A 14,754-nucleotide genomic window follows, 5' to 3' on the forward strand; every position below is an offset into this window, starting at 1 on the left:
TTATTTGTTCATCATTGCTATATGCCATATATATCTCAGCTACTATAAAATACCGGTACCCTAGAGTTTGGCCCATATAAACTCTTAAACATCCTTTTATCTGAAGCTTTCACAACCTCTTAGTCCTCCGATGAATCTTTTGATCGAGCTAATAGGGACTATGGCAATCAAAGACAAAATTACCACTTCTCCAGAGGACCCAGAATAGAGAAGCAGTTTCCTTATAAGCATAAACCCTATACCATGTTCAATGACTAGATAATAAGAAAACAACACATCCCTATGTGATTTAAGCAATAGAATCTTTATGGATGGTCAGATCACAGAAATACATTTAGAATCATTTAATTTTGATTAGTGCATTAGTACAGGTAATATCACAACACATCACATGTCAAAGTCAAATACATTTCAATTCAGGTACTTGGTGATAATGAGAGAGAGAGAGAACATGAACACAATTTCTGAATACAGAATATGAATCATACAAACCTAGAATCGGCTGTAGATAGGTATACGGAGACTCAAAGAGAGCCCAAAGAGACACTAGAGCATAACATGCAATAGCCGGAGTCTTTTAACCCTTCAGCCTGGAAAGTTTTGCATGCCCAACCTCACCAGCCGGTAAGGTGCAGGTAATCTGGAAAGTTCAGTTTGAGGGGGAAATAAATCAGAGTTCAGTCCGACAGCATGCCAGGTATAGGAAATGTCAAAGATAGTCAGCCTGCAAGCCCCTTTCCCACATGGCAGTTATACTTCCATTTATGCATAGTTCCTTCGCACAAATGTATTCTTTATGAAATTTGCATGATTTCCATTGGTCAAAGTCTGTGGTCTGTCCATGGGGTGATCATCACCTTTACCCAAATGTTCCAGAAATTATATGTAATACCATTCATCCGATGTCTATCCTTTTTAAAAGTTACATTTTCTTTTCTCCCCGGAACTAGGATTTCATTAGTATCATATCATGTCCGTTCCCAAGCGCTCACTTCTGAGCTTGCAACAAAGTCTATACAGGTTCGTGCTAACAGTAAGAGTGTCCTTTATTCGAAACTAGAGAAAAGAAACTTTAGGGAAAGTTCTCATAACTGGTAGTGCAGTCATGTCAGCACATTCTAGTCTCATTTGAAAGTAAAAAATGAAAATATATGTTGAGGTCTGCACGAGGAAACCTACTATGACAGTATTATTTACCAAAAAAATGCTCACTTTTCACTTTTAATTGCATACACTTTTATTTGTGATAAATTACTTATCTCCATGAAAATTAATAATCAAAACATTTTATGCTCTAACAAGCATTAACTTCCTTTTTTTGTGAAATCATTATGAGTGAACAAACGCATTTTCTCTCAACATTTTGAAACTGCAGGTTTTCATGACAGTACTGCTACATAAACAGAAATAATTTCTCTTATTTTCGCCTTCAGTTAATCCATTTTACCTACTAAATAAAACATTTATTTTAACATGTTTATGCTCATCTGGTTAAAACTACACCAATACATCACACATTTTAGCATTAATAATTTTTCATAGCATTTATGTATTGTGATTTTATTGACATTATAAATTTTCATCTTGAACTGGTTTGTGACCACACTGCATGCTTTTACGATGCAGATTGAACTCTCATGTGTTATTACAACTCATACTGTTAGTCATGTTTTCTTAAGTATGTATTAGTCTCACACTATCCAATGAGCAGGAATTGACTGGGTGTCACCATGGGAGGTTACAAAATGAGACAAGGCAGTAGTAAGGAGGGAATATTAAGCCTTTTGACCAATGAACAGCCTCAGTTTACAATGGACAATGACACAAGCCAATGAAAAATATGGGCAGAGAGTGGGCGGAGCTTCGAGTCCCTAGCTCATTACAGCATGCCTCGCAGAGCAGGGCATGTGCTGCCCAGGCTCGATCTAAAAACCAAAATGTGGTGAAATACAACGCATATTTTTCAGCAGTCTTGTACCATGTGCTTTTTAACCAATGTAGGTGTCACAATCATTGAGGACAGTAGTATTTAAGATGAGAGGTTAAAAAGTATGTCATCAGTATTAACTACAAGAAATTGATGTACACTTTGTTTTAGAAAAGGCATTGTGATAATTCATTTACAGTGATCTAAGGTTTAATACTTCCTTTGTCCTCTCTTTTGCAGACTATAGAGGAGGCTTTGATTTAAAGCCAGTCATTGACCCCAACCACGATACAAGGGTCCTGAAAGGAGAACTGGAACAGTTAACTCTCTCTGAGGTGAAGGAAAACAAACGTCGTCACTCTAAAAACTACACCCGACTTGAAGATGTGCCAGTGGATGCCTATGCTTTGCAAAGTGTCCCTTTCCAGCCTGCAGCCACCAGTCCAACAAAGCCCAATTGGCTGCTGACAGAACCAATGAAAATGCAGACAGCTCACACAGCACAAAATACTGACACAGTCAGGTCTGCTTCCCATGACGAGGTACCACGAACTGAAACAACACAAGAGAGCAGACCTGCAAAGAGTAAACCCATAACCCCAAAATCCACACATAGGAAGTCCCAGTCAAAAGAAGAGGAAGCCTACTCAGCCCTTAGCAAGTCCAAAAAGTCGAGGCCACTCTTGTCTCAGATCTTTGGTGGGACTTCCTCAGCCCTGTCTACGGAGAGCCCCCAGCAAGAAATTAAACTTAAGCCAGTAGCTAAAAAGCCTGGAAATGCAGACACTAGGACTCCATCGCAAAATGGCTACACAGAGGTGAAAGAAGTGCAATATGTATTGACGACTGTAAAAGTCTCCAAAATGAGGCAATCATTAGGTAAGTTCAGAGTATGATGAAACAGTCATGGTTAATTGATGGGAAAATTGGTACATGATGGAAATAACCATGCAAAAAAAAACAAATTATGAAAAGTGGGGCTAAATGATAGTGAAACTACAAAGAAGTTTGGTAAATCAAACAAATGCATGCATTAGCAACATATTATAAACAAAAATATGAAACTTACTAGAGCTGTGGCACAGTCTATATGCTACCTCAGGAAATTAAGTTTCAACCATAACTAGGGAGGTGTTCTACAAGGTTTTGTTAATGATACATTTTTTTGCAGTTATTTACAATGCAAACCTGGTCAAAGGACATTGGAGTGCTTTACAATAGAACCTGCAACAAGGTGACCGTCCACCCCCTCCTACTTTTTAGGCACTGGGAAATTAGGTGATTTGTCCAGAATCACAGGATGTTGAGCCAAGGCTGGGAGGCAAACCTGAGTTCCCATGTTTCAGGGTCAGCGGCTCTAGCCATTAGATCATGTTTAGTCCTGATGCAGTGCAAAGCTCTTTGGGTGGTGCAGGGACTTCTTTTCTGCTAGGCCTGGTGCTCATGCCACCAAACCATAATGGGCATGGACTTTAGCTGTACCCAGCCTACTCAGTCTTCATACCCCCCACCCCCAAGAGCCCATGAGCATGGCATTTGACCTTGTGTAGATTCCTTTCTGATGGATACATCTGCCAGTGGATTCCTCACCTTGTGAATATCCCCTGCGCCAGCATTCCACAGAATTTTTTCTTCCCCAGCACTCCACGTCGACGTGGGCGACGTCATAATACATCGGCTCCGCTCGCGACTCCGTATGACATCACCGGAGCCATAAGAGGCCCACGTCGGCGTGATGACGTCGGTTCCCTTTTTTCCGCACCGTCGACGCGCAACGGTTTTTCCCAGTACTCCTGCTACTTTGTAGTGTTAAGGTGTTTCTGTAACAAAATTCGGTGATGTCTTCGACAAGGAAGTCGGGCTTTAAGCCCTGTAGGGAATGTGGCGGACATATGTCCATGACGGATCCACATGAGGACTGTTTGTGGTGTCTTTCTTCGGACCACGATGTCGAAGACTGTGAATGTTGTAGGAAGATGAATCCTAAAGCTTTAAAGGAAAGAAAGGCCAAATTGTTTATGGCGAAGATCGGTAAGGAGAAGAGAGGGAGAAAGAAAGAGAAGTCGAAGCCGGGGTCGTCGTCTTCGAAGTCAAGAAGACATCATAAGAAGAGGAAACACTCTTCACGACATCGGTCCTCGAAGAACAGGAGGTCGAGGTCGACTTCACCTCGGCGTCATCGGAGTAAGGACATTTCACCTTCTCCTTCTCCCGCTAAGACTCCGGGAGGTTCTCCGTCGCCGAAGCGGGCTTCGGTGCGTTCACCGGCGCAGTCCCCGGAGCAGTCCCCGGCGCCATCTCCGGCGTCGTCTCCGGATCGGGTGCCTGTTTCGGATCAGGAACAAGAGGAAGAACCGACTCCGGCGCTGGAAGAATCTATGGCTCCGGTGGAGGACACTACGGCGCCGCAGCCAAGTACTCCGCAGAGGGATACAGGGTCAGTGCCTTATCCTCAGTTTCCTGCTCCAGGTACTGATTCTTCTCAGTTCTTGAATGCCATGTATGGTATTTTCAATAGGGCGGCCTTCCCATCCGGAGCACCAACTGGTCCCGTGGGCCCTATGGCGTATTCATTGGGGGTGCCGCAGCATTATGCTCAGGCCCCTTCATGCCCTTTCTGCCGATGGCGCCTTCGTGGCAGTTTCCGGCGCCATCTGTGGATCCGACACGACTTCGGATGGACCATCAGACTTCTGAGCCTTCTTCGACGCCGCTGCCGACTCCATCGGCGCCGCGTCCGGCGCCGCCGACTCCATCTATGGCGCCGCCGACTCCAACACCTCTGGCTCCACCGACGCCACGTACGACGTCGACGATGCCGGCTCCTCGGATTCGGTCGAGAAGGGAGGCCCAGAGAGTATTAGAAGAAGGAAGGTATAGAGCAGAGGTAGAGGAAGGTGAGGTGGACACATCCTCTGATGATTTTGAGGGCATACAAGAGGCTAGTGGCCTGGACACTACCCCAGAGTGGGAGCACACATCAGCAAGGTCCTCTCCGCCTCAAGAATTGGCTCCATACCATACTCAATCAATCAATCAATCACAGCATTTATATAGCGCACTACTCACCCGGAGGGTCTCAAGGCGCTGGGGGAGGGGGGTCCGCTACTGCTCGAACAGCCAGGTCTTGAGCTGCTTCCTGAAGGCGAGGTGGTCCTGGGTCAGGCGGAGGTGGGTCGGGAGGGAGTTCCACGTCTTGGCGGCCAGGTAGGAGAAGGACCTTCCTCCTGTGGTGGCTCTTCGGATCCGGTGGACGGCGGCGAGGGCGTGGTCGGTCGATCGAAGTTGGCGTGAGGGAGCGTAGAAGTTGAGGCAGCTGTTGAGGTATCCTGGGCCTTGGTTGTGTAGGGCCTTGTGTGCGTGGGTGAGGAGGCGGAAGGTGATTCTCTTGTTGACCGGGAGCCAGTGCAGATCTCTCAGGTGTCTGGAGATGTGGCTGCGACGGGGGATGTCCAGGATGAGTCGTGCTGAGGCGTTCTGGATCCGCTGGAGTCTCTTCTGGAGTTTGGCGGTGGTTCCGGCGTAGAGAGAGTTGCCGTAGGCCAGACGGCTGGTGACGAGGGCCTGGGTGACCGTCTTCCTAGTCTCGTTGGGGATCCACCGGAAGATCTTGCGTAGCATGCGCAGGATGTTGAAGCATGACGAGGAGACGGCGTTGACTTGTCTGGTCATGGAGAGGGAGGAGTCTAGGATGAAGCCCAGGTTGAGTGCGTGGTCTGTTGGTTTGGGTGCGCTGCCCAGGGCGGGGAACCACCAGGAGTCGTCCCAGGCGGAGGGTGAAGATCCCAGGATGAGGACTTCCGTATTGTCCGAGTTCAGTTTCAGGCGGCTGCTCATCATCCACTTGGCTACGTCTGTCATCCCTTCGTGTAGGTTGGCTCTGGCGGTGGCAGGGTCGTTGGTGAGGGAGAGGATCAGCTGGGTGTCATCGGCGTAGGAGATGATGTTGAGGTTGTGTTGGCGTGCAATGGCTGCGAGGGGGCTCATGTAGATGTTGAAGAGGGTTGGGCTGAGCGAGGAGCCTTGAGGAACGCCGCAGATGACTTCGGTGGCTTTTGATCTGAACGGGGGAGGCGGACTCTGTGTCCTTCCGGCGAGGAACGAGGTGATCCATTTCAGTGCCTTCTCCTGGATTCCGACGTTGCTGAGGCGCTGCACTAGGGTTCGGTGGCAGACTGTGTCGAAGGCCGCGGAGAGGTCTAGGAGGATAAGGGCCGCTGTTTCTCCATTGTCGAGCAGGGCTCGGATGTCATCGGTAGCTGCGATCAGGGCGGTCTCGGTGCTGTGGTTGGCCCGGAAGCCAGACTGCGAGAGGTCGAGGGATCCGTTCGTCTCAAGGAAGGTGGCCAGCTGCTTGTTGACGGTCTTCTCGATGACTTTTGCAGGAAACGGGAGCAGCGAGATAGGGCGGTAGTTCTTGAGGTCGGTGGGGTCGGCTGATGGCTTCTTTAGTAGGGCGCTGAGTTCGGCGTGCTTCCAGCTCTCCGGGAAGGTGGTGGTGTCGAAGGAGGTGTTGATGATGTCCCGCAGGTGGGGTGCGATGACAGTGTCGGCCTTGTTGAAGACGTGGTGAGGGCAGGGGTCGGTCGGAGATCCGGAGTGGATGGAGTTCATCGTGCGGACGGTGTCTTCGGTGCTGATCGGGGTCCAGGCGCGGAGGATGGTGGAGGAGGGTGGTGGTTCAGTCGTGGCGTGCGTCGGTTGAGGGCTGAAGCTGTTGTGTATGTCCGCAATCTTGTTGTGGAAGTAGGAGGTGAGGGAGTTGCAGAGGTCTTGCGAAGGGGTGATGTCGTTGTTTCCGGCGTTGGGGTTGGAGAGCTCTTTAACGATGTTGAAGAGTTCCTTGCTGTTGTGGGCGTTGTTGTCCAGTCGTTCCTTGAAGGCAGTTTTCTTGGTGGCGTGGATCAGTTGGTGGTGTTTTCGGGTGGCGAGCTTGAGGGCAGTCATGTTGTTCGGTGTTGGGTCTCTGCGCCAGGCTTTCTCGAGGGCTCGGCAGTTCTTCTTGGAGCTCTTCAGTTCGTCGGTGAACCATGGGGCTTTCTTGCTGCCGGGTCTGCTAGGCGGGGTCTTCAGGGGGGCGAGGTCGTCTGCGCAGTTGCTGATCCACTTTGCGAGGTTGGTGGCCGCCTGGCTTGGGTTCGTTGTGCTGGTGGGAGGGTTCATGTTCAGGGAAGTCGCGAGCTGTTCGGCTGTGATCTTGTTCCAGCTTCTGCGTGCAGCCTGTTGCTGGTGGTGGTGGATCGTGGTCCTTCTGAAGCTGAAGTGGACGCAGCTGTGGTCCGTCCAGTGGAGTCCGGTGGCGTGGCTGAAGGCGACGTCCTTGCTAGATGAGAAGACGGGGTCGAGTGTGTGTCCAGCGTAGTGGGTGGGGGTGGTCACCAGCTGCTTGAGACCGAGGTTGGCGAGGTTGTTCAGTAGGGTGGTGGTGTTGCGGTCATTGTTGTTCTCCAGGTGGAAGTTGAGGTCCCCGAGGAGGATGTAGTCAGCGGAGGGGAGGGCGTGCGGGCTGATGAAGTCGGCGATGTCTTCGCTGAATTGGGTGCGTGGTCCTGGGGGTCTGTAGATGGGGGTGTCTCTGAGGGTGGTCTTGGGGTTGATGAGGATCTGGAAGTGCAGGTGTTCGGCGGGTGCGAGGGTGTCGTCGGTGTTGGTCGTGACGCGGATGGAGTTCCTGTGGATGATGGCGATGCCTCCTCCTGTCTGGTTGACGCGGTCCCTCCGGATGATCTTGTAGCCGTCCGGGATGGCGATGGCGATGTCGGGTGCTGAGGAGGCGTTCATCCAGGTTTCCGTGAGGAAGGCGACGTCTGGGGCTGTGGTGTCGAGCAGGTTCCGGAGCTCGACGGCGTGTCTGTGGACGGAGCGGGTGTTGAGCAGGATGCACTTGAGGTGGTTGCTGCTGGAGTTCGGCTTGGTCGGTGCTGGAGTGGTGCAGGTCCGAATGCAGGCGAAGTTGCAGGAGAGGCAGCAGAAGGGTCCGTGGGTGCGTCTCGGGGTGGCTCGATAGCAGCCCGGGATTCTGCCGGCGTGGAGTGCGTAGAGTTTGGTAGCGTCGTAGGTCCGGCGGGTGGGCTGGTGTCTGCGGGCGCCAGGGGTCCTGGCTCTGGGCGCGGTCCAGGCACGGACGGGCGCAGACGGGCTTACCTTTGGCGCACCTACGGCGCTCAATCGGTGCTCCCGCTGCGTGCGGTCGCTCTGGGGGCGTCATAAGAAGGGAGCGGTGAGGGAGGGTCTGCTGGGAGGCGGGAGCGTGGCAGCCAATCGGCTGGCGGGGGGGCGGGGCCGCAGGCGGGCAGCGGCGGGAAAACCAGTGCGGGCTTGGCGGGCGGCCCTGCGGCGGCTGGGGCACCGGAATCGGCGTCGGCGATCAGGCACAGGCAGCAGGTGAGGCTCAGGAGGCAGGAGAGGCGAGGAGCGTGGGGGCGACCAGGCCGATGAAGGCGCAGTGGTCGCTACTGTGATCAAAAAGGCTGCAGAGCTGTTAGATTTACAGTTGCCCACGGCAGAGTATAAATCGAACTTGTTGACCGAGGTTCTGCACTCTCCTACGTCCACTTCGGAGCCTTTACTGCCCTTTAATGAGGCCATCTTGGAGCCTGTTTTGGATGTATGGCGGAAACCACTTTCTTCTCCGGCGTTTTCCAGACAGGTGGCAAGAAGGTATAGGGTGGCGCCTGGGGATCCGAATTTTCTATCAATACACCCGTCTCCAGAGAGCCTAGTTGTGCAGGCATCCTGCTCGAAGCATGCTTCGGGTGCTTTCCCTCAGTCTCCCGCAGATAGGGAGTCTAAGAAGGTGGAACAGGCTGCTAAAAAGTCCTTCTCTTCAGGGATTATGGCATTAAAGTCATCTAATGCCACGTGCTTGCTGGGGCGTTACATACATGCATTGATGGACTCAATGAAGACTTTGGCCCCTAAGCTGCCTGAGGGTGATAAGGCGTCCTTCTTGGAGGTGGTTACGGACACTCGGGCCGCTGCCAGACAGGTGATCCAGTCAGGATTGGATACGGCGGATTCGGTGGTGAGGATTATGGGTTCCTCCATAGCTGCAAGAAGGCAGGCATGGCTCCGTTCGTCGGGATTCTCCGCAGATGTTCAAGCCACATTAGTGGACTTGCCATTTGATGGGCAGAAGTTGTTTGGTGAGAAGGCAGACTCTGCGCTGCAGAGACTTAAAGACAGCAGATTAACAGCAAAGTCTCTGGGTCTGCAGGCTCCTGCAAAGGGTTCTAGTTTTAGAAAATTTAGAGACTTTGGAAGATCGTCTTTTCGCTCCTACCGACAGCCTCAGCAACAACAGCAGCAACAGCAGAATCCCCTCTATAAATCCTATAGAGGGAGGCAAAGGGGTCGGAGAGGTTCTGGACGCAACCCCTCTTCTTCTTCTTCCTCCTCCTCCTCTGCTCCCAATGAGGCTTCAGGGAAGCAGCCCTAGATCCCCCATCCCGGATCATGTAAGACCTGTGGGGGGTCGGGTGTCCTACTTTCTACGGGGTTGGAAATCTGTTACGACAGACCTTTGGGTTTTGAACCTCGTAGAGACTGGGTACGCCCTTCCCTTTCGGGAGTTTCCTCCCCCTTACCCTCCTTGCCAAGGTTACTGCTCGGAGGACCATCTGCTTCTCCTGTAGAAGGAGGTTCTAGCTTTGCTTCAAAAGGGTGCAATAGAGGTGGTTCCGGAGCACGAAAGGGGTCAGGGATGCTACTCCCGGTATTTTCTGATTCCCAAGAAGGACGGCAGATTGTGTCTGATATTGGACCTCAGAATCTTGAACTTTTACCTGAAACAGGAGAAATTCAAGATGCTGACCCTTGCGCAGGTTCTTCAAGCGTTGCAGCAAGGAGACTGGATGGTGTCGCTCGACTTGCAGGACGCATACTTCCATGTGCCAATCCTGAAGTCGCACAGGAAGTATCTCCGTTTTACGGTTGGGTCGCAACACTACCAATTTGCGGTCCTCCCGTTTGGTCTTACTACCGCACCTCGAGTCTTCACAAAGGTGATGGCAGTGGTGGCTGCTCATCTCAGGAGGTCGGGGATTCCAGTTTTCCTCTACCTGGACGACTGGCTTCTGAAGGCAGGGTCCCCAGAGATGGTGCAGTGTCATCTGCAGGTAACATCTCAGCTGTTATTCGACTTGGGTTTTTCAATCAATGTGCCCAAATCTCACCTGGTGCCCTCTCAACGCAACCTGTTTATAGGGGCAGTACTGGACACTACTGTGTGTCGAGCATTCCCTCCTCCTCAAAGGATTCTCGACATTCAGGAGATGGTCCCTTTATTCCACAATGGAGCGGTTGTTCCAGTTCTGAAGGTCCTTCGCCTGCTCGGTCTGTTCGCTTCCTGCATTCTGTTGGTCAACCATGCACGCTGGCACATGAGGGCGCTCCAGTGGTGTCTCCGCAAGCAGTGGTATCAGCAGAATGGAGATCTCAGGGAGTCGATCAGGATCTCCAGAGAAGCTGCAGCGGATCTATCTTGGTGGAGCGTGGAGGGCAACCTGTCCCAAGGGAAGCCCTTTCATCTACCTCCATCGGTGGCCACAGTGATAACGGATGCCTCCACTTTAGGGTGGGGTGCTCATCTGGGGGATCTGGAGATCAAGGGTCTTTGGTCTCCAGAGGAAAGGTTGCTTCACATCAACCTTCTGGAATTGCGGGCGATACGTTTGGCGCTCAAGGCCTTCCTCCCTTCTCTTCGCGGTCGGTCTGTTCAGGTCCTGACGGACAACACTACCGTGATGTGGTATATAAACAAACAGGGAGGGGTGGGGTCTCTTTGTCTCTGCAGAGAGGCCCTACGTCTGTGGACCTGGGCTCAGGTCCATCGGATTTGTCTGATGGCAAATCATCTGGCTGGGGTGCTGAACGTTCGTGCGGACAGTCTCAGTCGGCAGTTCTCCGCTGACCACGAGTGGAGGCTCCATCCGGAGGTGGCTCGTCACGTCTTTCGGACGTGGGGGACACCTCGGGTGGACCGGTTTGCCACCCGCGAGAACGCGCACTGCCCGTCATTCTGCAGTCTCCAGTTTCCGATGCAGGGGGCGTTGGGGGACGCGTTTCAGTTGAATTGGGGCTCACGACTCCTTTACGCGTTTCCTCCCATACCCTTGATTCCTCGGGTTCTGAGGAAGATTCGCCAAGACCGGGCCCAAGTCATATTGGTCGCCCCGGATTGGCCAAGAAGGGTGTGGTATACAGATCTTCTCCACCTCTCCTCGTGCCCTCCGCTCCATCTCGCTCTGAGGGCAGACCTCCTCTCGCAGTCGGAGGGGCAGGTTCTACACCCCCACCTCCAGAGCTTACACCTTCATGCCTGGAGATTGAACGGGGCAACCTGAGTTCTTTCTCTCTCCCACCTGATGTGGTGGATGTTATTTTATCGGCCAGGCGACACTCCACCAAATCCATTTACTCCTACAGGTGGTCTAAATTTGTAAAATGGTGTGGAGAGAGGTCCATTGACCCTTTAAAGGCCCATCTTTCTAATGTACTCCAGTTTGCTCTTTCCTTGGCTCAGCAGGGCTATGCTGTGGCCACAGTCAAGGGCTATCTTTCGGCCTTATCGGCTTTTCTTTGCCTTCCGGATCAACCTTCATTGTTTAAATCTCCGGTTGTTCTGAGGTTTATCAAGGGCCTTACAAACATGTTTGCTCCCACTCCTTTTGTAATGCCACAGTGGGACCTTAATCTTGTTTTAACCTTTCTGATGGGGGTCCCCATTTGAGCCTCTACATAGCTGTCCTTTGAGGCTGTTGTCCTTTAAGGTGGTCTTTCTTGTAGCCATAACCTCGGCAAGGAGGGTGAGTGAGCTCCAAGCTCTAAGTTCTAAACCCCCTTTTCTTACATTACATGCTGAAAGGATGGTTCTTAGGACCAGGGTTGCCTTCCTGCCAAAAGTTGTTACTCCGTTTCATTTGGGGCAGTCTATTACTCTCCCTGTTTTTTATCCACCTCCTCATCCTTCCAAAGAGGAGGAAAGACTCCATCGCCTGGACCCGAAGAGGGCTGTGAGTTTTTAACTGGACAGGACTAAGGACTTTCGTCTAGATGATCAACTCTTCATTGGCTACGTTGGTCATTCGAAGGGTAGAGCGGTGCACAAGTGCACGCTATCGAGATGGATCATCCTTGCCATCAAGATCTGCTACGCCCTGGCTGGTAAGACTCCTCCTGAGGGCATTAGAGCTCATTCGACTAGAGCAAAATCATCTACATCTGCTTTGGCCCGGGGTGTTCCTGTGGCAGATATTTGTAAAGCCGCGACTTGGGCCTCCCTCCATACTTTCGCAAAGCATTATTGCTTGGACTCAGAGATGAGGAGGGAGGCCCACTTCGCGCGCTCTGTGTTACAGGACTTTCTAGTATAGGAAGGTGGACACCCTCCTCCGGGAGTGGGGACTGCTGTGGGAATCTATTCACAAGGTGAGGAATCCACTGGCAGATGTATCCATCAGAAGAACAAGTTACTTACCTTTGGTAACGCTTTTTCTGGTGGATACAGTATCTGCCTGTGGATTCCTCACTGGCCCACCCGCCTCCCCGTTTCCCACCTTTGTATACCATGAAATAGGTCTTGTTTGAAATGCTTGTACATTTGTTGGAAATGCTTGTATATTTGGCATTCTTTTACTTTGTATATTGTGTATATGTGTTGGTATACTGTATACTGTTTATACTTTGAGTTTGTCGTTGGTTCACCTGTTCGCCTCGAAGGCACGGAAAAAATGGGTGGAACTGATGACATCACGCCGACGTGGGCCTCTTATGGCTCCGGTGAAGTCATACGGAGTCGCGAGCGGAGCCGATGTATTGTGACGTCGCCCACGTCGATGTGGACTGCTGGGGAAGAAAAAATACAGTGGAATGCTGGCGCAGGGGATATTCACAAGGTGAGGAATCCACAGGCAGATACTGTATCCACCAGAAAAGGCGTTACCGAAGGTAAGTAACTTGTTCTTTAGTGCAGTCTGTGCCCCTTAATCAGACCCTGCGCTCAATGCCCTTTTCAAGAGTCCAAACGCAAGGCTTTCACAATGCCCAGCAGACTCCTGGTGCTGTACTGCACTGTGCTCAGCAACCCTAGCCAAAGGGCCAGCTGGGCCTGCATTTCAGCCATAACCAGCATTCTCTGGGTGCATGGCCTATCTTTGGTTCGGTGCTGTGCTCAGTACTAATGCCCCCATAAACATGACCCTTGACTGTGGCCTCAAAACATTGTCTAATTGATGATATGTAAAATAGAAACCAGTTCAGTAATGGTAGTTGTGCTGCAGTATATGCAATTGCTCGCAATGATAATGTAATGTATGAGGTCATCTGTACCACCTTGTGTGTGGTCAGAAGCAGTGTACTGATGTGTGAGCCATTAATTCAAAATTGGTGTTTTTATTTTTGTAATTTTAAGATAACATTGATAACATACTTTCAGCTGAAGATCGCATATTGTCTTATGGGACAAAATGGTAATTGCCCTTTCATTGTCTTTTCAGTGATTTTGTGTTTTAGGTCTAGAAGTAGTCAAGATCTTTTGATTTTAGTAAACCAATATGTATAATATACTTATAGGGGGCCACTTCGAACCTTTTGCTGCGTTCACTGAGAGTGATGGCATTCTGCTCATCGCAAGGAGCAGTTCACTTCAGTGGTAGGCACTACTGTGGCAATGTGTGCTTTTTGAGACCAAAGAACTAGGTTTGCCTTTTTTAATTTAGTTTGACGAGGGCCATTGCCTTCTGGCTTTGTCAATGCTGTGTTTTGTTTTATCATGTTTTTAGCAAAACTTTGCAGTTGAGGAAGCTGTAAGACCCCCGTCAAACTAAATTATCCAGTATTAGGGGTGTCTTTCATAGATTCACATGCCTGAATCATTCCCCGTCGTCGAGACGGGAGCCTCCGGTACATAAAAAAGTAATGTCCTATAGACATACATAGAGAAAAATAGGCAAACATATTCCTTTGGCCTAAAAAACAATACTCCTTGCGTTTTAAGGTTCTTCACAAACCAACTATGTTTATCATCATTCTAAAATTGTACTTAACTTGCAAAGCCGGTCATTTACTAAAATAAATTCCTTCACTGCTTATCGCCTGTAAAAACTTCCCAGCTACAGCTATTACATCAAATGAATACGTATCGAATAAAAAGCTCAAGGCTACCTGTCGTGAATATACATTATACTTATTCTGAATGTGTCTTAAAATTCTCAACCATTCTACTTTATAATATACACAGTCCAATAAAATATCTACCCTTGAACATTTCACATGCAAGCTCTTTGTCACAGAAGGTAAATCCCTTAGATAAATAGTGAATAAGGTTGGCGCCAGAACACATCCTTGGCGTAACCCATCCTTAAAAATAATTATTTTGATAAAACAGCACCTTTTGTTAATTTTATTCTGGCCCAGCTCCTTCTAGGCATTTCTTTAAGATTTCTCAATAATCCCCCTAATATTGTTAATTCCTCAAGGGATTCTAAGAGCATTTCTTGGTTTACGTGGTTAAAAAGCCACCCAGAAGTTGACAAAACAGCAGTATAAATTAACCTTTGTTTCTATCGATCCCTGGGCTATCGACCATAGACTAAACAATGGTCCAGTTTTGAGTGACCTCTTTTAAATCCACCTTGCTCCAAAGAGATGAGTCTGGTAATCAAGTCACATGCTCTAGTAATAATTTCCCTATTTTGAAGATTATTCTAAATTTGAGTTTTGATTTTCTTATACAGTGCAGCAGTAAGCCAAAAGTCATCATGGCACTAGCACAAACCATGCCCTATTGCAAAGGAACAGAAACTTAAAAATTAAAAATTGATTTTTAG

At 49.8% G+C, this 14,754-nt stretch overlaps 1 protein-coding gene across 3 annotated transcripts in view; it reads left to right on the plus strand.

Moving 5' to 3' along the window:
* The window catches only part of PDZD7 (PDZ domain containing 7), a 573,233-nt gene that overhangs the window by 501,792 nt on the left and 56,687 nt on the right, over nt 1-14,754 (plus strand). For all 3 annotated transcript variants that reach the window (XM_085606490.1, XM_085606491.1, XM_085606492.1), the window contains one exon: nt 2,168-2,806. In XM_085606490.1, the coding sequence (XP_085462616.1) occupies nt 2,168-2,806 (639 nt within the window). The remainder of the gene's footprint in view (nt 1-2,167; nt 2,807-14,754) is intronic.

Source organism: Triturus cristatus, chromosome 1_2, assembly GCF_964204655.1.
Source record: "Triturus cristatus chromosome 1_2, aTriCri1.1, whole genome shotgun sequence".
NCBI classification, from domain to species: domain Eukaryota; kingdom Metazoa; phylum Chordata; class Amphibia; order Caudata; family Salamandridae; genus Triturus; species Triturus cristatus.